General features: G+C 42.0%; 1 protein-coding gene across 2 annotated transcripts in view; it reads left to right on the top strand.

Annotated features, from left to right (window-relative positions):
- The window catches only part of TMEM18 (transmembrane protein 18), a 123,640-nt gene that overhangs the window by 91,949 nt on the left and 8,022 nt on the right, over positions 1 to 23,669 (top strand). For both annotated transcript variants that reach the window (XM_085610789.1, XM_085610790.1), the window contains one exon: positions 14,794 to 14,887. In XM_085610789.1, the coding sequence (XP_085466915.1) occupies positions 14,794 to 14,887 (94 nt within the window). The remainder of the gene's footprint in view (positions 1 to 14,793; positions 14,888 to 23,669) is intronic.

Raw genomic sequence — 23,669 nt, forward strand, 5'->3', positions numbered from 1 at the left:
TTAGTCCCATTTTAGGAAATCAGAAATGTCTTTTCCCCTTAGACAACATTAAACACCAGTCACTCTTTCATCATCTCTCTTTGTCTCTAAATAAACACTCTCCCTCAATTCTTCTAATTCAATCTCTTCTGGTTCTCTTTTCGAAATTTTCGAATTCTTGTTTTTCTTTTCATTTTTCAATTTCTCTTTCCCTCTCCTGTTTTTACAACACACACACACCAATTTTATTATCAGTAAAGCAACAATTATACAAGACAAAGGAAACAATATTCTACCTATAATAGTACTACCTATTTTTGCACTAAAATCCTTAACAGCTATCATCTTATTAGCTATTTTAGTCCATAAACTCCCAGCTTCAAGTGGTACTAATTCTTCATGTAAATCAGTAATATTTTTGATATAGACCTTCAGGTCTTTACTTTCGTCAGGAATGTAAGTGCAACAATGTTGAACTTTCAAAATTCCACAGACTCCACCCTCCTTGGCCAAAAGAATATTAAGGGCAAGTCGATTTTGCATTGACATGGCACGTACGGCACTTAATTCCGTATTCACCAAAAGAAACCCTCCTGCGGTATTTGTCGATAAGCGATCAACCACTGTGGACAGTTTCCGAATTCCATAAGCATTTAAAGAAATTCCCACTGCTGGAATCAAAACCCCAAAAATATCACCCACAATTTCAGACCAAGTTTCTCTCTTAAAACGTGTTAATAAGTTAATATCTTCTACATCTTTTATTTTATCTGTATGAAAAATTTTAGGAAAAACCAGGCCCACATAACACGTGCCATACCAATGGTCCAGCAACTTGTAATAAGCCTTGTTCCCACACACATAGTACACTCCTGGAAAAATTGTATCTTCTCCACCTCTGAAACCCCAACCTGTCGCAATGAAGTATGTATCATGGCACTCACTAGTTCCCACAAAATATGTATCATATTGGGATTTCCTTCTGGTAATGCAAAGTTTACCCTTCTGTGGTGCATCTAGAGCTAAAGTTGGACTAGCCCCATTCTTTAATTCTTTTCCCATCTCAATGTCCCAAATTGTTTCACTCTCTTCATATTTTCTCCCTTTCTCATGCATGTTCACTCTCCTTTCTTCTACCATATCCAGGAAAGCTCTTTCCTCTTCTTTCAAACTGCAAGTTAAATTATTCTTAAAAATGTAATCTAATGTTAATCCTTTTTCTTCAATAAAAATCTCACCAAAAGTGTTAGCTTCTTTAGCTGGATTCAGCTCTTTGTTCATTGGCAAGTGCCCAAAAATACTATCTCTGTTAGACATCTTATAATCTATTTTCCCTAACAAATAAAAAACACTACTTAAAATACTACAAGAAATACCATATGTAGCTGGCAAATGGTGATAAGTAACACCCTCTGAAACAGATGCAGGTAACTGCATGCAGACATAGCAATCCCTTACTTCCATTGTCTTCACATATTCATATAACAGTTTAGAAAAAACATTACTAGAAAAATTATTAATTGGCCTATCTTTGTGTATGTAACTACTACTTCTAATTGGAACTACTTTTTGTGAATTCCTCTCTATATTAGTCATATTCTCTGTGTTCATCCCAAATTCAACCTTAAAAGTTACTAATAAAATTAAAACACCCCATAGAAGCATTAATAATCCAGTACAACAGCAGCACATTCTTCACCACCTCTTAAAAAAGGCACATTTATTTCTATTTTCCTCTATGTTAGCCATTTTAGTTTAGCCTCTACTACTCCACTACTGTTTGAACTTCTTCAATTCTTCAGCAATTCTTCAGCTTTCAGTTTATCCAAACGATCTCCTCGTTCACTTGATCCAAGTGAATCCTTCTTTCACTCAATTTGGATACTTGTCATTCTTCACTTCAATTTCTTCAACATCAAATTGTATCAGATCTCCAACGTCGGAATCCTCAGTACTCGACTCTTCTCCAATGTCAGTCAAGAGTACTTTCAGAATTTCACCAGTATCCTCCTCAACCACTTTTCTCAAGACCACTTCCGGATTATCTCGAGTCACTGTTTCTTCTTTTCCTTCTTCAGACAGTGTCACATAAGACCATTCCGGTGATCTGTACTTTTGGTTGGGTCTTTTAACTCTTCTTATTTCTACTGGTTCTTTTGATTTCTTTGATTCTTCTTCTTCAGCTCTCGAAGTTTGGCTTGATACTTCATTCACTTGTTCAGCTTTTGATGGATTTGCTCTTATTACTCTGTATCTCACCCTTTTCACTCGGTTGTTAGGCCAACGATCTCTTTTCACAACCTTTTTCGGCCTCAATTCTTTAACACTCTTCTCTCCAATCGAAGTTCTCTTTCTCAGAACTCGACCTTCTGTTTGTTCATCTTCATCATCTGTTTCAAGTGCCTCTTGTTTCCGTTTCCCAGTAGCTTTTCTTTTCTCCACAGATTTTTTCACCACTGTTTGAGACTTCCCTATTTCTGTCCCTCCTCAGGTCTCCAACACGCAATCTTCTTGCTGTCTACTTGTCCCTTCACCTAGCTCCTCATCAATGTTCCCTACACCTCCTCGGGGGTCTTCCGCAATCTGTCCCTCTCTATCTTTTTCTGACCCTGTTTCTTCAAGAATAATCTCAAGTGGTTCTTCAATCTCCTCCTCTTCTGATTCAGGAGTAATCTCTGTGTGATTTCTCTTTTCTTTTCTTTTACCCCCACAGCTACTTGAAACTTCAGGCTCTTTATCAGAATCTGATCTTCTCTCTGATACTCGCAGTGATTCTCTTGAAGCTCTCTCTGCTTCTTTTCTCACTGATTCCGTATCTTCAGGATCTTCACCATCACTGGAATCTGACTCTTCAAAATACTCTTCACCAGTTCCCTCTCTCGGGCTTGGAACTCTCAGAGTATGACTTGCATGTACCCAGTGCCTTACTCCAGCACACTTTACTGCAGTCGTCGTAGTCAGAATAACTTGTCTTGGCCTTCCCCACCTTGGAATCAAGCAATTTTTTCTTCTGTGTACCTTAATCCTCACCCAGTCTCCTGGACTCAGATCATGGGCTTGCTTCTTCTCAAGTGTGGTAGCTTCTTCTCCAACCTGGTGAAACACAGAATGAACTGCGTCAGCCAGGCCTTTACAGTAATCCAAAATCATGTCATCAGTTATTGCCACCAATTTATTTACAGGCACGAATGCATGGCGCATTGCACGTCCCATAATTATTTCATGCGGGCTCAAACCAGTAGTTCTATCTGGAGTAGATCTCATTGTCATCAGAACTAAAGGCAAAACATCTGGCCATTTCATGCCAGTGGCTAAGCACATCTTTCCAATCCTATTCTTGATTGTGCCATTAATCTGCTCAACCACACCAGAAGCCTCTGGTCGGTATGCACAATGTAGCTTCTGCTGTATTTTCAATGCTTCACAAATTAAACCAATGAGTTCATTTTGAAAGTGTCTACCTCTGTCAGACTCAACTGTAACTGGAAACCCGTACCTAGGAATCAATTCTCTCAACAGTAATTTTGCCACTGTTAATCCATCATTTCTTCTAGTCGGGTAAGCTTCCACCCACCTTGAAAACAAACAGACTACCACTAGAACATACCTCAATCTGTTCACCTGGGGCATTTCAATGAAATCAATTTGCATTCTTGTAAAAGGACCTCCTTCTCTGCCAATTGTCCCTAGACTCACCACTGTCTTTTTCCCTGTGTTGAATTGCTGACAAATTAAACACCTTTGACAGATGCTCTCCGCAATTGTCCTAAACTTTGCATTGTACCAGGTTTGTTTAAAGGACCTTACCATCGCGTCCCTCCCCAGATGTCCCTGACCATGATACATCCTTGCCATTGACGACAAAATTGAGTTTGGCATTACTGGTCTGCCATCTCTGTAGACCCAAACATGGTCTGTTTCTCTTGGAGCACATCCTGCCTTAACCCAATCTTGTTTCTCTTCCTCTCCTGCCTCATCTTGTAACTGCTTTACTTCATCCTACGTTTCTAGGACATTAGTAAACATCACAGAAAGAAAAGACATTTCTTCCATCCTATCCCTGTTAATCGATTGATTTGTTTTGGCACAATATTGTGCCACATCGTTGGCGTATCTGTTACCAACAGTGATAAAATCGTCCCCTGAACCATGTGCGGCACATTTTACAACCGCTAACTCCTTAGGCAGCTGTATCGCCTCAAGCAATTTTCCAATCAACTCAGCATTCTTTATCGGAGTTCCACCCGATGTCAAGAAACCTCTTTGTAGCCACAGTTGGCCAAAGTCATGCACCACTCCAAATCCATATTGACTATCAGTCAACACAGTTGTTCTCAAATTTTTCCCAATCTCACAAGCTTTTGTCAATGCCACTAATTCAGCAACTTGCGCAGATTTCACTCCTTTCAATGGTGATGCTTCCATGACCTCTGAAACTTTGCACACTGCATATGCTGCACATAACACACCATTATCATTTCTCAGGCATGATCCATCCACAAACAACACATGGTCATTCTCAGGTAAGGGAAGATCCCTTATGTCTGGTCTCGGTTTTGTACAGTATTCAAGTACATCCAAACAATCATGATCATCTTCCATCTTTATACCCACATTTTCAATATCCGGCAAGAGTGTTGCTGGATTCACATTCACACATATCTCAAGAGTCACATTTGATGCTCCCAGAATCACTTTTTCGTACTTAGTCAGCCGACTATGTGACATATGCTGAGTTCTGCTTCTTGTCAAAAGAATTGCCACATTGTGAGGTACGAATACCCTTACAGGATACCCCATTATGATCCCCTCACTCTGTTCTAGGCTTCTGCATGTCGCAGCCACAGCTTTCAGACAACCTGGTAACCCCACGGCTACAGTGTCAAGTGTCGATGAGAAGTATGCAATAGGCCTTCTCAATTGCCCATGTTTCTGGATTAACACTGAAAGTGCACATCCATTTCTCTCACTGCAGTACAGTTCAAACTCTTTTTCGTAGTCAGGCATTCCCAGAGCTGGGGCCTCACACATTTTAGTTTGGAGCTCTTCAAATGCTGCCAATTGTTCTGCATCCAGATCCAACGGATCTGTCATTTCACTTTTTGTCAATTTAATCAATGGCTTTGCTATCAGGGAAAAATTAATTATCCACTGACGACAATATCCCACCATACCCAGGAACATTCTCACTTCTCTCTGGGTTTTCGGAGCTTTCATTTCTCTGATTATTCTGATCCTGTCAGTAGTCACTTTTCTCAGACCTTTTTCAATATTATGTCCAAGATAATGCACTTCTTTCTTGCAAAATTGCAATTTGGCTGGAGATACCTTTAACCCTCCATCTGCCAGATGATTCAGTAAAGCTATGGTATCCACTTCACAAGCTTCACGTGTCTTTGATGCCACAAGTAGGTCATCAATATATTGTACTAGCACTGAGCTCTCAGGCATGATCAGACTTTCCAACGATTTTTTCAATAACTGATTGAATATCGAAGGACTCTCCGTATACCCCTGTGGGATACGACACCATGCTAAAATACGCTGGCCAAACCTAAATGCAAAAATCGGCTGGCTGTCATGATGCAATGGTATTGAAAAGAACGCATGACACAAATCAATCACTGTATACCACTCAGCATCATGTGGAATTTGATACAGAATCACTGATGGATTTGGCACAATGGGACAACATGCCACCACAATTTGATTAACTTTTCTCAGATCCTGTACAATCCTAAATTTGCCATTGGGCTTTTTCAGTCCCATTATCGGTGAATTACACGGACTACTCAGTAGTTCTCTCAGAACTCCCTGCTGAATCATTTTCTCAATTATAGGAGTTATCCCTTCAATTATTTCTGGTGTCATTTTGTACTGAGGAATGTTAGGATATGTAATTCCCTCTTTCACTGCAATTTTCACTGGATCTACATTATTCATCAATCCCACAGCCACTCCTGTAAAATCCCAAACTGCTCTTTTCACTGTGTCTCTCAGCACTTGAGGCAAATCCTCCGGATTAAACACAGCAAATGCACCAATTAACTCACTTTCTCTATTCTCTAGAGTCATTCGGTAGAAAACATCATCATCTGGTGTCTCAAAAGCTATTCCATCTGGTGTACAAAAAATTGTGCAATTCATTTTACACAATAGGTCCCTACCTAACAGGTTCACTGGACTCGTGTCACAGACAATAAATCTGTGCATGTCTGAAAATTTCCCTATCTGTACTCTTACTGGTTCAGTAAGACGTGTTCTGATTTGTGTATTTGCTACACCAACTACTTGGATTGCTTCATCCGAGAGAGGAAGATTTCTAACATCTGTTGACCTGACAGTTGATCTTGTCGCACCTGTGTCTACCAAAAAAGTAACACTCTCCTCATTTATTTTCCCATCCACAAATGGTCCTGCCTGGTCTATTTCTAGAGTTGCACCAAGTATGCACTCTTCCTCCTCTCTTCGGCACCGTCAATAATCACCCTCAGACTCACTCCCTTCACTCTTTAACAAGTACTGCTGTACTTTGTTAGTACGTCTCGGTTTGTTTACCTGCTCATCATTGAAGAATCCCGAGTCCTGATTGTACTTTTGTATCCCTCTATTCTGCGGTAAGGGCGGTTTTGGCTCTTGACTCTGCTGTCTCACAACTTTCTGCTGTTGTTGCTGCTGGATATTCCCATCATTCTGCACCTGTTGATTTAAGGATTTACCCTCATTTAATGGTGGATTAGGACATTCCGATCTCCAATGTCCCAGTTGGCCACAGTTGTGACACGGGAACTTCTTTTTGGCTTCCTCAAGACTTCCCTTTCCTTTTCCTGCAAATCTCGGTCTATTTCCTGCATTATTTCCTGGATTATTTGCCTGTTCCACCAACTGTGCTTCCTGTCTTTCTGCAACTTTCACTTGTGCCCACATTGCTTTCTCTTTCAGCTTTCTTTGTTTTGCTTCAATTTCATCACTAAAGTATTTTGCATGTCTCAGAATCTCATCTACTTTCTTACTCTGCCAATCCACCGTGTGCTCACGAATTCTCTCACCAATTTCAGGTCTTAGACCATATACAAATCTGTATACAAAGTGACTCAAATCTTTATCACCCAGGTGTTCATCTCCACTGAATTGTTTAAAAGCCAGTATTAGCCTCTCGTAAAAAGCATGAACTGATTCTTTTGCCTCCTGTTGTGTTCGATCTATCTTAACCCAGTCTGTCTCTTTTGGAGGAACTTTACTCTTCAGGTATACCATCACCTGATCATACTTCCTCATTACTTCTGGATCTGGTGCCCCTGTTCTTGAATCTCTTGGATATTCCTCAGTAGGCCAACTCACAACTATTTTACATTCAGTCCACAAGTCTGCTGGAACAATTATATCAAACAGACTATTCAGGTCAACCCACAGCACTTTTGACAATTTCACAAACCTATCTACCTGCCTATACCACTCGACGGGCTTTTCTCTCAATCGAGGGAAATCATTCGTAAATGATAAAATATCCTGTCTGGTCCATGGAACATGTACATATCCTCCTCCAGGTATTTCTCTCATGGGATAATTCTCCACTGGTTTCTCCTTTTCTCTCACTGGAAATGCTGAATAAGTTGTTCTATCCTCAGATTCCTCTCTTTTCTTATACCACCTATCCTTCCACTTTTCTACATCACCCCATCTTCTCAATAATGCCACCATTTCTTTAATCTGTCCTGTTCTACCAGAAGTATTCAAATTCTCAATGTCTTTCTCTGTAAAATCCATCCTGTACGTTTTCTGCAAAGCCTTTACTCTATCAATGTCAACTCCTTGCTCATTTGCTATTGCTCTTAGTCTATCATGTGTATTTCTTGCTCTCCATGTTATGCTCTTGCACATGAACATTAGCTCACCATCATGATGACTCTTCAGGATTTCTGTTGGAACTGTTCCTGTCACAAGCTCTTCTAATTCTATACGTAACTTAACCACATCAATAACTTGTGAATCCTTGTCCTTTTTCTGAAGAACCTTCATCCAATCATTCAAATCATCAACTGTTATTTCAGCAGTTTTTCTCACTGGAACCGCTTTTTTCTGCGGTTCTAAAATCGGCATCCCTGAACAACCAGGTTCACTAACATCCAATAGTTCACTACATGTGTCATGTCTGGTTTGTCTCAGGTCACTTCTCCCTGCTCTTTTATCTGAATCTCCTGAAGGACCAACTGAATTTGTGGATTCATTTGCAATATATGGAATTACCAGTCCTTTCTCACCTGCTCTCTGTTTATCAAACACAGGCATAACTGGACCTATTGTTACAGGCACCGTAACAGCTTCCAGATTCTTCGTTATCTCCCTAATTTTCTCAGTCAGTTCTGTTGTTGTTTTTGCTAATTTTCTAGCATTTTCCTCACTACCTCGATTCTCTCTCTCCCTGAAAGAACTACTACCTCTCGATTCAGGTGTCATTTTTTCTTTCTCAACTGTATCTCTTATCGGAGAAACAACTGGTGTACTCTCATCTGGTTCTGGTCTATATGGAGGTGGTCTCTTGTAAATCATGTCATTTAAGACCTCATCCTCATACTCTCCATATCTTCTCATATCTGACTCAGGAACCCTTTCTGTTGAAGGAGCAGAAACTTCAACTGTTCTCATTGGATATAATCCCTCTGTCATACTAGCATCTCGCCATCTTTTCATTCGATCATGATGTGTTTCACGATCATGTCTCCTCCCAAACATGTACCTGTAATACCCTCCAGACCTTTGCTTTTCTCGGTCATGAACTTCCTCTTCCCATTCCACTAAAGCCTCAAACTGTGTAGGTCTCGGCTTCGGGTCTAAGCATAACATCTTTTCCCGTAAATTTCTCAACACGGCCAAATTAATTGAACCATGTTCTGGAAATGCTAGAACACCATCTTCTTTAGTATACCTAACCCAATTCTGCAACCATATACAGGTATGTAATCCATATTTCGCAACCATGAAGGATGCAGGTGTTTTCGCTGGAGGTAGCAACTCACCCTCTCTCGTTTTAACCTCTTTATCCTTGCTAAACCACCTTTTGACTTTTCCAAAGAACGTCTTTTTCTTTTTCTCTTCTTGGTAATTCATTTTAGCGCTTACTAAAACTCTCTACTCTTTCCGTATTATAAATATACAATACGAGTTTCTCAACCAATAGCAGCGCGACTCACACTAACGCACCAATCCTGGAGCGTCTACGTCACTAAACAGCTCTTCCAATCCCTGCGCGACTCACACTAACGCACCAATCCCAGCGCGAACCCTATTCTGGTCCACTATCCAATCAGAGCGCGGACCTTCTGACGTCAACAGTCGCTGCAGTCTCTGTCTCCTGTCTCTGTCACTCGTCTACCCCTCCTTTACAAAAAACTCTCAGTAGACTGTGTGTCAAAACTTCTACAAAATCTATTAGTTACAACATAAAAACATCTCCATTGTCTGCTTCGCTACCCACAGAATAGTAAAAGAGAGTCTATTTTTCAAGAATCAACAACTTTCATACATCGCATAACTGTTTCCTCTAGGACTTATCCAAAGAGTCTTACAGTCAATAAATGTATATGCATTCACGCACATTCATACGAGAAAAATATAGTACATGCACACAGAATCCTGCTTCCCGAGAACAGCACAATCTGTCCCTGTACAGAATTATAACTCAACAACTAAGCAGCTTACCTCTGCCCAGTTCCTCAAACAAGCTCAGAGAATACCTATTACTCCTCCCGCAATAAGCTTTAACGGCAATCCTTACGGATCCCTGGGACTTAAGACCAGAGTTTCACAGATAACCTTCACTACGATACACACTCCTTATATACCAGAAATATATTCTAATAGTAACATACGACGATGTCACTGATTCCGAACCCAGACAATGTGAACGCGCAACTTCAATTGTCACACGTAATTCCTTACAATCCCGTCTTTCCCGAGAGCAGCATATACACCTTCCTCTGCTCTACTACGGAACTGCTACCAGCTTCCAAATTCCAGAAGCACTACATATAACTCAACATGACAACTCCAACATATAGTATTAGTACATATACCAATAACATCAAAATAAATCAATAATCAATAAGCCAATATACAAGCAATCTTTATCTTATCAGATCAAGACAACCATCTATAACCATCCTCTGCTACCAGAGAAATTGATAGAGATCAGGGTACCTAAAATAAACCCACTTCCACGGATAGAGTAATTTCACAGTTACACGCACATGCATTCATCATACGCTAGGGCCCATTTCACTAACATACGCTCAAATACTCTACCAGCATAAGACCTGTGGGAAGAAAACCCTGCATCTATATCTAGGACGATAGGACCTAATTATAGTGGTTATCCTTAATCATACTCTATACAATCTATACAACAATGATCAAAATGTACTCAATAATTGACAAGAAAGAATATTCAACACCATGTTTAAAAGTTATTGCTTTATCTAAAATTAGTCAAAGTAAAATCAATCAGAATAAATCATTTCTCATAGTTACCTATTCTAACTAAGTGTCAGAACGGGTCAGGACCAGTCTCTCGGTAAAGTCTCTCAAGACAGTGTCCTCCGCATCGATCCTCAGCAACGCAAGTTCACGCAGCAAAGGTAAAATGGCAAGTGGCAAAAGGGTGGCCAAAAGAGTGGGGAGATCCCTCCCTAAGCTAACAGTTTTTATAATGAAAAATACAATAGAAACACACATAAAGTTGGCAGGATAAACTGTATCACTGAGCAGAACGAGAAGGAAGAAATGTAACATTGCTACATCTGGAAATCTCCGCTCAGGAAAAGTCACAAGACGTGAACTACGGAACAGGAACCAAGAAACTATCAAAGTATCCAACTTGTACAACTTCCCTCGGCAGCCAGGCCACAGTTCATTATCTGTTTCTGAAGCTCCTTTGTTCGCCAAGGGCATTCCATTTCTTTTGGAGATCCTCCAAACTGCTGATGTCCTCATGGAAAAATACAATAAGGACCACGGTCAGTTGTCTTCGACCTTTCTCCAGCAGGGGTCTCTCTTGCCACATCACAGAAATATACCACAGCCAGGCTTCGAAATACTGTCAGCTCGGCTAAGGCCTTCATAGGCCACAATAGACCATCTTTAATTAAAGAGACAAAATAAACGTTACTACAACATAATGATTAAACAGTGTTAACCCCACTAATACCCTTATGTGTTATGCATTTATCTAGCCTTGCGACATAAAAAGCATTAATTCAGACAGCGTTTTGTGCTCAAAATAAATAGCACACAGCAACGTTTAAACATGAAAACTTGCACGTTATTGTAAATACAAAAACAGCACAAATAAGCTAACCCTCATGTAACTTTCTCTTGTGTTAGGACAAACGGGTTGATTAGTAAAACACACTTGCACAAGACAAATAATTAATTGTTAATTATTAATAAATTAATAAAACGCATAGACATGCCAGAGCTTCAAAAGCCCCAGAATTTTCTAAAAGAAAACTCTGCTCCAGCACTGGTATTCAAAGTGCATGTTTGTCTGTATGCCAGAATTTTTTAATGAAATAGAAGACGATTTGAGAAGTCAAAATGTGCCCTAATTTTTCTTTCTGCAGCCTTAATCATACTTTCTATGGCAAAATGAACCCCCTCATTTTGTTCCTTTTTAAATTAAATGTTTTAAGAGTTACCACTTTAATCCAAGCAAGATGGCTTCAGGTGTGCAATACGTTTTTCATAAGTAGGACTGTTAGCGCTCTAGTTGTTCTTTAGAACACTCTGGGAAGCTGCAGTAGAACACAAAGGAATCAACTGACAGTCTCTGCCCTTGTTGGATGTACATGTTTTACTAAGAATGTCAGAATTAATTCTCACATGACTGAGAAAGATAATGTGAATTTACAGAAAATATGCTCTCAGTTTAGCTTATAGATCACCTTCCACACCTCTGTGGGAAAAGCATAAGAAAATAGTTTTCTCTCAAACATGATTCATGATATCCCAGCAGAAGGCTTTTTCACATGGTAAAATCACCTTAGAACACATCACAATTCCTAAAATTAGTATGGTACCATCAACAAATGATTTATAATGTAACTAAAGTCTTAAAACCTTCTATTAGCTGCAATGCTTTTTAATGAGGTGCTATCATGTATATTGGTCCCAAGATGGCTGCCAACACTTCTTGGATGAAGTGCTGACAGCCAATCAGATCTCACGATGAGATGTGTGGTTAGGCTCCGCCCAGATATGTGATTTTACTTTTGATTTTCTCAGGAACTACTGAACGAATTTACACCATTTAACCAAAAGGCACGACTCTGAACCAAGGGCTACCTTTTTGCCAAATTTGGTGTAATTCCGTTCAGCAGTTCGGGCTGTAGGTGCGACTAAAGGTTCCTATGGAAAATAGCATGGGGAAAACCCGTTGTGGGACCCCCTTTTTTCTCGGCCCCCGCTTGACAAATCACCCCGAGACTTTCAGGATAGGAGCGGACCGGAGCTGGCCAAACGTTTTGAAAATTTCACGAAGATTCGTCAAAGTTAATGGGAATAGAATGTTGCGGATTTCCTATGGAAAATAGGTCCTAACTATAACTACCTACTGGCGACTGCCAGTAGTTTTTTATATATATAATATATATATCAACTTACTTGTAGGCATGGACGTCAATTCACCAAATTGCCAGGTGTAGCAGAAGGGACATCACATGCCCTTTGACCTTCGCTTTTACTCACATACACATTCACACTCTGTTTACGTATGCAGACATTTACTAATACATAAACTCCCACAAGCATGCCCACAACATACATTAAAAAGCGCATTTTTTTTAACGTAACCTTATATGTCAGGAAAAGTAATTTTCCAGCTTTTTGTACTCCATTTTAATAACCCTAATAGTGAAAAATGTAACATTCTCTATTAGTATAAAAAGATTGACAAAAAGCTAAGAGAACTGGGCCCTAACCGATGCCCATAAAGACAAGATGCCCCTGTATTCCTGGCACTGAATTCGCCACCTCTGAAGCTAGGGGTTCCAAAAGCAGTGCTAGGGTTCACAGGAGCGATCCCTAAATGATCATGTTTGTAGGTAGCCCCAGCACTATTTTCGGAGTGTAATGCGTGTCCTCCACCTTAACCTCTTCAGTGCCCATGACGAGATAGTCTCGTCATGGAGCACGGTTGCACTGTGCCCATGACGAGACTATCTCGTCATGAACCCCACCCACTAGTGCAACGCCCGGCACAGGAGGGGGAAAGGGTGTGGCACTGAAGGGGTTAAAATTCACTTCTAGACAGGCCACGGCATAACTTGTTTGCTTATCATTTCTTAAATAAACAATTGCAGACGGCTTCCTTCATTTCCAATGACTGCTACTATACTAATTAAACTATAAGCAAAACTATGCCTGTAAGCAAGCGCCATAGGTGATTTACAACCAGTGAGTTTTTCATCCAACAAAACTAAGATTGCCATAGTATGTAATTTCACTTTAATTTTCTTGACTCCCTCCTGATGTCCCTGGTCTTGCCCAAACCTTCCACCCCCCACCCCCTTGTTAGTAGTATGTGTGGTACCCTCTGTCTGCAATGGTAAATTGACACCTTTCACCAATAATGATTGTAAAAACTTTTCTCGGAATGAGGGAATAATCAATCCGTTTTCACTGGTCACACAGTACCTGTAGTGGAGACAGTTGTTTACCACTTTCATCTGCATAGTATATCTGGACATGCTGTCCTTGGGGACGCAGACTCCCCGACGATGGAGCTTCTACGGGGACCCCCCCAATATAGGATAGGCATCTACGCAGCTCAAAGGCATTCACATACCCCCAATGCATCGAATTTCGTATGCAGGTAACTGCTCCCCAGACGCCGTTTGGAATTTGCAAAGGCATGGTTTTTAAAATGTTTAAAAAAAATTGCGGATGCCTTTGAAGAATAATCCCCAGCCTCTTCAGCATTGAGGCATGGGACCTCCCCAATGCCTTGCCTGTTTACATTGTCATTTTTGTTTCTTAAAAAGCTCCTTGTCTTTAAGTCCACCTACAAAACGATACCTAATGTGTCCAATAACAAGGCGTGATTAACTAGTTTTCATTCGATGTAGTTACACTGAAAGAGCAAACGTAGTCTGCCTGTATTATTTCTACCATAGGCAACCGGTTTCATGTCAGGGGGATATGGATGCGATGTCTTTGTACTATACTAACATAGTGCTGAAATCGAGAGATTACCTTTTATAACACAGAACGGAAACATCGCCCCGATAACTAATTAATGTATTTTCCGGGGTTCACTCTCTTTGGATTCAGATGTTAATAATACCCTTGGCTACTTTCTCAACAACACACTGCTTCCGAAAGAAACGCCAGGTGTTTTCCTTGAAACCAAAATTGTAGCTGTTGCCGTAGCCTCCTTCAACCTGTGTGCGATCTAAAGCCTTTCTGTTTACTCAAAGCTTCTCCTCTTAGCTCATGTCCGTCCGTTTTCGCCCTGCTGAAATAGGAAACTGATTTGAAAGTAGGCCCTATTTACTTTCAAGAGTCCCAAGAAATAGAGATGCATTTAAGTTCTCTGCAGTCGAACGACACCACAGGGAGCAGCAAAACATAAAAGATGATGACATTAACAAAAACAGAACATTTTAACTAGGGATTAAGGTTTCTTTTAGAGACATATATATTTTTCATTGTTGTATTTTATTTTTAATTTGTATTTCAAGTTGTTGAGTGGGGGGCAACTTAAATGCCATATTTGTATCGTCAGACTTGTAATAATAGTTATTTTTTTTCCTTTTTCAGAGTATTTTCAAAACAGCAATATTTTGATTCTGGAGGGATGTTCATTTCTCTGGTATTTTCGGCGCCATTGTTGTGTAATGCAATCATAATTGTGGTAGGTGGTTACTCTTGTTCTCCTCTTATTATTTTGTATAATTAATGTATAGATAAGTCACGCTGTACTCTGCTTAAAACATGCATCTTCGCAACTTTCTCTGTGACCACCAGTGTCAAAGGTTCACAATCTAACATCATGAAGCTCCTAACATGTCACTGGCATTGCCCTTCCCATCTTGTCAACCCGCATATACTCAGGAAGATCATGTTACACGTTCATGTAATACTCCCGAGAAGGTTAAATGTCGATGATCGTGTTACTGCTAATTTCTTTCCTCTCCAAGAATTACAAACATTTCCATGACTGGCCAGGCGCAGTGTCTTAATAATGTACAACTCCTATTGATTTGTTGAACGTCTCCATCAGCATTTGGCTGCTGGAAGAAAATCGTCAATCAATCGGGTTTATAAAGTGCGACAAATCACCCATGAGCAGCTCAAATCACTGGGGTAGCTTGCTGCTTTGTGGTGATTTATTCAATCAAACAGCCAGATCTTAAGTCCTTTCTTGAATTCCTGCAGCTGATCTGAGGTGCAGGGGAAGATTGCTCTAAGTGCTGGCCGCTAGGTGCGAGAAGGAGATTCCTCTGCTGTTTGCTCTGCTACTTGCATTTGGAAGGCACTGTTCGAACTTTAAACAATCGTGAACTTTTAACCTGCACGTGCCGTTAAATGTTCGAGAAAATGTGGCAAAAAAATATGGTTAAGTTTAAAAAGATTGATGAACTTTTAACCTGCACGTGTTGTAGAGTGTTCTAGAAAGTGTGTTGATAGAATACGTAGCAGTTCTGACTTCTATGTCTTGTTGAATATTAAAGAAAACTGTTTCTATGGAAAATTAAAAAGAAACCAAGAGAGAAGTTTTGAAACCTAAAAGAATCGAGGAACTATTCTAATTTGTTCTTTACATGTATTTATGTGTGGAGCAACACAATTATAGACAGAACAGCACAAGGAAGAGGAAGAAGCAGGGAATGGGGTGACGGAGGGAAGATGGGCAGAATGGCAGACATGCACAATTAAGTATAGCCAAACAATGGCCAAAATGAAATACACCAACAAGGAGCACAAGTCACACAACTTGCCAACATCACACCAGTGAACGAGCATAGAAGTGTAAACCACGCTGCATTCATAGAGGATGTGTACAAATGCGAGTCCAGCATGTGGCACATGGGCGAGTTCACTGTCTGTTACGTTGCAAACAGCTGCTCCTCCCTCCCACGAGCTCCCACACTTTTGTACGGTGCGGTGTTGTATCTCGTGCACTCGTACGGCACACCATTGTAATACCTATTTGCGCATGTGCTGCTGCATTCCATCTACACCATCACAGTGCCGTTTGGAGGTGGTGCATGCCACTTTACAACATCGACTGCTGCGGCCCTTGTGGCAGGCCACACCAGAACACAGAGACACACTTACCGCACTTCCTGTACATGGAGATGTCCGAGACTTCCCGTTGTCGGATAGGCACACCCCTGCGCTAACCTGTGTACTCCGGAACCAGCACACGCCAGTTGTGCATGGAGGAGGATGCGTGCGTAGCTACATGTCCAGGCTCACTGCCAACGCTGAGGTGATAGCACACTGTGATGTTGCAGGGCTGGTGCCTATCATGCTAACACAGTGACCAGAGGGACACACTTGCTCACATGCGGTTTTTGGGGGGTTGGCGGTCCCAGAGTTGTTCCGAAGAGTCTTGTGGCCCTCATGGGTATCCCTGTATCATGCTCATTTATTCTATGGCACCTGTGGGTGTTCTGGTGTGGCTCTTGACTGTGTTCTCTTTCATGGTGCAGCTCTTGACTGTGTTCTCTTTCATGGTGCAGGTAGTCGTCCTACTTAACACCATCCGAAAGCAGGTGTAAAATCCCTGGTGCTGACGTGGCTTATCGCCGGATTTTGTTTCGCTCTGCAGTTGGTGTGAAAGTTGTGATGTGATTTTTTTGCGTGTGCAGGACAATATATGAACTGGGCAGTGTATCTCGTCAAGATCCAGCACCTGACGCCCAATTCCCAATCAATATAAATACAATGAGGTTTCGTAAATGATTTTGTGTGTACACTGTGAGTGCAGCCACTACGTCAGTGCAATTCAATACAGCATTTTAGTATTTAGAATAAATCGCAAAGGTGCACCTCATGTCTTTTTGCATGGGAACGGCTAGTCTGCATTTCATTATCAGCACTTTAATGGAAGTAAAGTTGAGATAAGTCTAACACACTATTCAGAAGTTGGTGGAAACTACAGACATCACCAGTATTCCCGCGATAAGTCCTCCAAAATTTAAGCCCATGGTGGACTTTATCAAATAACAGTAATAAAAACAAGAAAGAGTTACACAGCAGTTAAGAAAACAACCAGAAACGTTATTATTATTTTTTCAAACTTTATTTTTTTATTAACATATATCAACGATAAAATAATAAACAAAATGTATTTAAAAAAATATAAAATAACAAGGTGGAATACTGCTGTGGGGACAATGGATGTGGACGACAGAGCCTGGGAAATAAAGCAGAAAATAAGGATGTGTATAATGTGCATATCAAAGGAGAGAGACAGAGAAGAAAAAAAGCCAGAGAGAAAAAGAGAGGGAAGGAAAGAAAGGGAGTGAGAAGGGAGAAGGAAGAGAGAGATAGAAGGAAGAGGGGGAGGGAGAGAGGGAGAGGGAGAGAGTCTGAGACTGAGACACTGCCACCCCTGCGTATCCATGAGCAAATAATTACCTGGTGCCACCGGAGTGTGCAGCTGTGGGCACTCCACGTCCCTGCCAAAACTCTGCGCATCCCAGATATGTCACTGAGTCCTGAATGGCGGAGACCACATCAGGTGCTAGTTGGATCGCACAGATGCCGCTGAGTCAACAATGGCGGAGACCACATCAGCTTTTGGGGCCGCTAAGCCTGTGAAAGTTAAGTGTGTGCCACGTGGTGGTAGGCCCCTGATGGCCATATGAGCTTCGGGTGGCACTAAACCTGTGCATCTGAAGTCCGCGGCAAGGGGATGGTAGGCGCCTGAGGGCTATACAGATTAGGGTGCGAGTAACCTTCTGCGGAAGTTTTGAAAGACTCTTTATGGTTTAGACACGTGGCGCGTCCGGCATCTAGTCTGCACCGGTAATAAAGGATGTGACGTTGTCGATCTATTATATTTGCGTGGTCACATGGCCTGTGACTCTTGTGCCGGACGGGTGTGGTGTGTGTGCAAGCCTGCCCTCAGGGAGTGGGTTGGAGATGTGCAGAACTAGACCACTGACCTGCACACCAACAGCGAGTACGCCTGTGACAGGTAGCTATGTGGGGCCATCGTCGGAACGTAATCTGAGTGGCGTGGCGTACGACAGAACAGGGCAGGGATAGCTACAATGGTGCGGACGGCTCGTAGTACTGCGTCTGTGAGTGGAGTGGCCGCAGTTTTCCCTCTGCGAGCCTGGGTGCGAACTGTTCATAACTCACACTACATAAGTATTGAAAAATCATTTTGTGATTCAGTCTGTCAGCTGGCATTTGTCCGAGGTTTTTGTGAAAACATATCGGAGTTCTTTCTGTGATAGATACCCCTTTGACGCTGCCTCTCCACATCAGCAGGTAACGCACTCTCTTCCCACATTACCATCATACCCCCAACAACCTTCTTGGGCCCGGAAGTGTCCCTGTGCGGTTGGACAAAGAAGAGTCTTAGACATGTTTAGATTTACATATAAAACAATTATTTAAAGAAAAGAACAACAAATAAGACTGAAGTGAGTCTGGTGCTGTGGTCGCTGGCACGAAGTTGGGGTGACTACCATTCAGGACACAGTTACACACGTGGGATCGGCTTGTGTTAAAGAGGGTTAGTGGCTCCAGAAGTATTGAGAGTGTATGAGCCTGTGATGATGCTTGGTGTGAAAGGGTTGCACTGGGAGCAATGTGTCTTGGCTATAGGACTGCGTCATGAGGAATTACCACTGTATCTGAATTGTGAGGCCTGCTGATCGTAGTGTAGGCCAGAGGTAGCAGTGAGCAAGGGCCCACAGCCACGTGCATACGTTGGTGGCGTCACCGGCCTGCCTAGTGCAGGTTCAGTGGCACCACTTGTCGCCAGCCTTCAATATAAAAATACTCCTCACTAATCGAAGGGAGTGTGGTGGTGTGGTCGCTGCCATGAAGTTTTAGGTCACTGCATATGGAAATAAGTCTAACTGATCAAAGAGAGTTTGCTGCTGTGGTGGCTGCCATTGACATGGGGTCACTGCCATTCAGGACTCGGGACACAGTTACACATGTGGGATCGGCTTGTGTTGGACAGTGTTAGTTGGCACCACGTGTCCCAAATTCTAATTGCGAGGTCTGCTGCCCGCAGTGTTGACTGCTGAGTGTTCGTTTGTACTTGAAAATGAATTTGGTGATTGTACTAAAGGTATAACTGATATAAAAAATGTTCAAGAAGAAAGGATACTAAAAGGATATTATGTAGATTTGAGGCCTGTAAAAGTTACTTGCCTAGGGACTCTGTAGTTAATGAATGAAGAAATAATTTGCATTGGGAGCCCTAGTGAGTGCAGTGTAGGCGTATGATGAAAAGGTGAAATAAGTATAGAATACACTGATGAAGTGTTGTATTTTCCAAGTACAATCTTGTTGTTAGAAATTACCATTTAAAATTGGAATTGCGAGCTGTACTGCCTGCAGTGTAGACTGCTATTCCATTTTAGGTTTCATTTGAAGATTAATTTGGTCATTGTAGTAAAGCTATAACTGATAAAAAAAAGTTCTTGAAGCAAGGATACTAAAAGGATAATATGTAGGGTGTAGGGCTGTGATACTTACTTGCCTACTGGAGTCTGTAGTTGCATATGGAAATACCCCTCACTGATCAAAGGTAGTGTGGTGGTACGGAGTTGGGGTCACTGCCATTCAGGACACAGTTACACATGTGGGATCGGATTATGTTAAAGAGGGTTAGTGGGACTATGTGTCGCTGGCTTGCATATCGAAATATGCCTCAGTGATCGAAGGGAGTGTGGTGCTGTGGTCGCTGCCACGGACTTGGGGTGACTGCCATTCAGGAAACAGTTACACATGTGGGATCGACTTGTGTTGAACAGTGTTAGTAGTAGTACATCTACATTCCTAGTTTGAATTTTATAATGAGTACGTCGGCAATAAATATAAACATAGTTGGGATTTTCACCAGAAACTACTTTAAACTTTATTTCTTTTTCAAACTTCAGAAGAACAGTATTGTCTTCCATTTGTTGATCAACACCTAGACCTATACAACTGTTATTTTCTGCACAGTGCCCTTGACTAGCAAAGAAACGTAAGTCTATATCACCACAAATTTATTTGATAACATTTGTATTAAAACTCGATTTCGTGCCGCAGGAAAACCTAGACTTATCCAGATGGTTCCTGTTGACTTTGAATATAAACTTGCAGATGTCGATCGATCCGAACATTGGTAGGATCCAATTTTTCGATGTGAAACTGAAGCTGTACGTTTTTTTCCTAAGTGTTATCTCCTGTGAAATTTCATCCCACATTTCTTTGAATTCTGTTTTCTCAGAGTTGGTAATATATGACATGACATAGTGAGAAACAGTAATTGAGTTATGTGCATCATATAGTATGTTCATATTTGCATTTCACATCTTCAAAATCTTTGTATTGTAATCATTATTGTACTACGATGCTTCTGTTCTTTTTCAAATATAAATATTTTTGGGTGATTTTCGAGTGATGGTATGTCTCATTGCTGACATAAAACTGTTCACTCTTCCTTTGGAAATTACTGGGCGTGGAAAGGGAAATCGACAGTTTGTGTAAAATGTATCTTTTGCGTTATCTTTTCGTCGGCAATACTTTCCACATTGATGACTTTGATATGCAAATACGCCACACTAATTGAAGGGAGTCTGGTGATGTGGTCGCTGGCAAGAAGTTGGGGTCACTGCCATTCAGGATTCAGGACACAGTTACACATGTGGGATCGGCTTGTGTTGAAGATGGTTAGTGCTACCATTTGTCGCTGGTCGCCCACAGTGTAGGGCAGAGATAGCGGTGAGCTAGGGTCCACAGCCACGTGCACACGTTGGTGACCCAAACAAACCTTGCGTAGTACAGGTTCAGTGGCACCACGTGTTGCCGGTCTTCCATGTGGAAATACCCGTTTCGATGATCGAAGGGAGTCTGGTGCTGTGGTCGCAGCCATTGAGGACTCAGAACACAGTTACACATGTGGGATCGGCTTATGTTGAACAGGGTTAGTTGGCACCAGGTGTCGCCGGTCTTCCACAGTGTTGGCTGGAGGCAGCGATCAGCAAAGGCCCACAGGCAGGTGACGTTGACTTGAGCTGCACAGATTGGGAGCATTTGGTCTTCTTAACCCATTATAGTCTCTTACAGTATTTGCGTCGCTACTAATGTTGAATTGTGAACCATGTAACTCCAGTGTAGGGCGGAGGCAGCGGTCAGGATGGGCGCACAGCCACGTGGCGTTGAGTTGAGCTGCACAGTTAGTGGCACCTGCAGTACTCCGCGTGTGCGCACCCTGCGATGAGACGTGGTCCCGGCGGGCCGCACTGTTAGCAATGTGTTTTGTCTAATGAATTCTGCGTTGATAAGGCCACGTGGGGATGACTTATGGTGCAGTGAGTTAGTAGCACCTGAAGCACACAGCGTGTGCGCAGCCTGTGATCATGCGTGGTCCGTGCGGGCCACACTGGGAGCAACGTGTCTTGCGAACCGGACTGCGACATCTGCAGTCGCCACTGCATCTGAATTGTGAGCAGTGCTGTCCGTAGTGTAGATCGAAGGCAGTAGTCGGTACAGACATAAGTCTGCGGTGAAGTGCTGCTGGGTTCGCTGGGGCCCTGTGTCGAGGAGGCCTGCAGTTATGGCGGCTGCCATGTGCCAGGGTGAGGGCTGCCGTTCTGACACTCGGTCTTCCCACAAGTGAACCACACCTGGGGCCTGGTCTATTTATTCATACTCCTGCGCTGGAGTGGCGTACGTTGGAGCAGCCCACTCCCCTTCCGCTTCTAGGGGGGACAACACAGCTACATGACCGAGATCTTCCCCACTGCCTGAGGTAACATGGTTGCGTCCACTGTGCACTACACTACAAGTATCAATAGTATATCTCCACATGGAGAGGTTTGTGCTTTGCATAGTGAGGTCTGTGCAGCACATGAGGGTTACACTTGGCATTGTGTGATTTATCGGTGATGGGTGACTTGCCTCCTTCGTATATAGTTGGTTGCTCATCTCCCAACATTCAGCTATTGTGTGGCTGAGGGGCATGGTGTTTTGGGAAGGTCCGTTCTGTTTTGTGCTGCCTCGTGGTAGTAGGGGGGGTGGTCAGGGGGGAGGTTCTGGTGGTGGTGGGGCTAGGTGTTATGGCGTTGTTGGGTGTCAGAGCTGCCTGATCAGTAGCTGCATCACGTGTTGGTCTTTAGTTGTGGCTGTGAGTGGGTTGAAATAACGGAGTAGATAGTCGACCTCCTTACACCAGTTAAAGGTTGATGTTAATTTGTTACTGCTAACTCAGCTTATCGCCTGCTTTTTGGATCGCATTGCAGAATTGGCTGGTCATTGAAAATATGGGAAAGTGGTGTTTTCGTGTTTTTTGTTTTTTTTGCACGGGAACGCCTACTGTGCATTTCATTAGCGTTAGATGTGGCTCTTGTTTGTGGCGATTTTGTTGGTGTAAGGTATTGACGGAAGAGTGGTGAGATTTGCAGTTTTCACCAAGTTGAGAATGGGATAATAATTAAAACACACAGAAAAAAAGATAGGTTTAATGAACGTTATAAATGGAAATTAGCATTAAAAAAAACTTTGAAATTCACTGAAAAACTATAGGTTTCAGGGACGTTATAGTTAGGAATTAGCATTTAAAAAAACCTTAGAAATTCACTGAAAAAACCACAGGTTTCAGGGACGTTATAGTTAGTTGGACATTTGACTCGTATAAAAATTCGCCTGTTATAGATAGTTGAGCTAACTATAACTCGCGCCCCCGCAATGCACTGCTGATGACGTCACATATCACATATTACATCACTGGTGACATGGTCAGTGACATCACTCATGACATCACTGGTGACATCATCCACGTGAAAATCAGATGCACCTGATCAGACCCTAATATATCACTTGATACACCCAGTCTAAAATACGGACTATAATTTTCGAAACCGTGAACACACCAATACCAGTTAGTGCATATCAACTCTCTAATGTGTAGGTCTACACACATCCATTCATTCACCTATACACTCACTCATACATACAGTCAGCCATCAATACAGCATTATCGTATCCAGTCACATATCTATACAGACACTGACACACTGCCTCTCATTCTTAGAGTTATTCACACACCTAGACAGTAATGGAAATAATCAATAACACTTTCATTTACTCATCTGTACAGTTATACACATACCATGTCACTTATTTAAACATATACTAACACATACTTACACTCTAATACAAGGACACACTGATCCATACAGGCACTCTCACATATAGTCATTTATACAGTTCAACACTCATATATACTGCCTGTTAGACCTGGCACCGTTGGCGTGGGTCACCCTTCCATTTTTTGTTTGTGCCTCAATGTATTTTTGTGCTGGTGTTAGCTGCTCAGGGCCCTGTGGCACTGCCATCCAGTGCCACAGGGCAAGTGCTCCCTATGGTAAAATGTATTATGTGAATTGACTTCCATGATTGGTTTATTTGGTTTACTGTCAGCCCCTAGTAAAGCGCACCAGGAGTGCCAG

Source organism: Triturus cristatus, chromosome 6, assembly GCF_964204655.1.
Source record: "Triturus cristatus chromosome 6, aTriCri1.1, whole genome shotgun sequence".
Taxonomy (NCBI): Eukaryota; Metazoa; Chordata; class Amphibia; order Caudata; family Salamandridae; genus Triturus; species Triturus cristatus.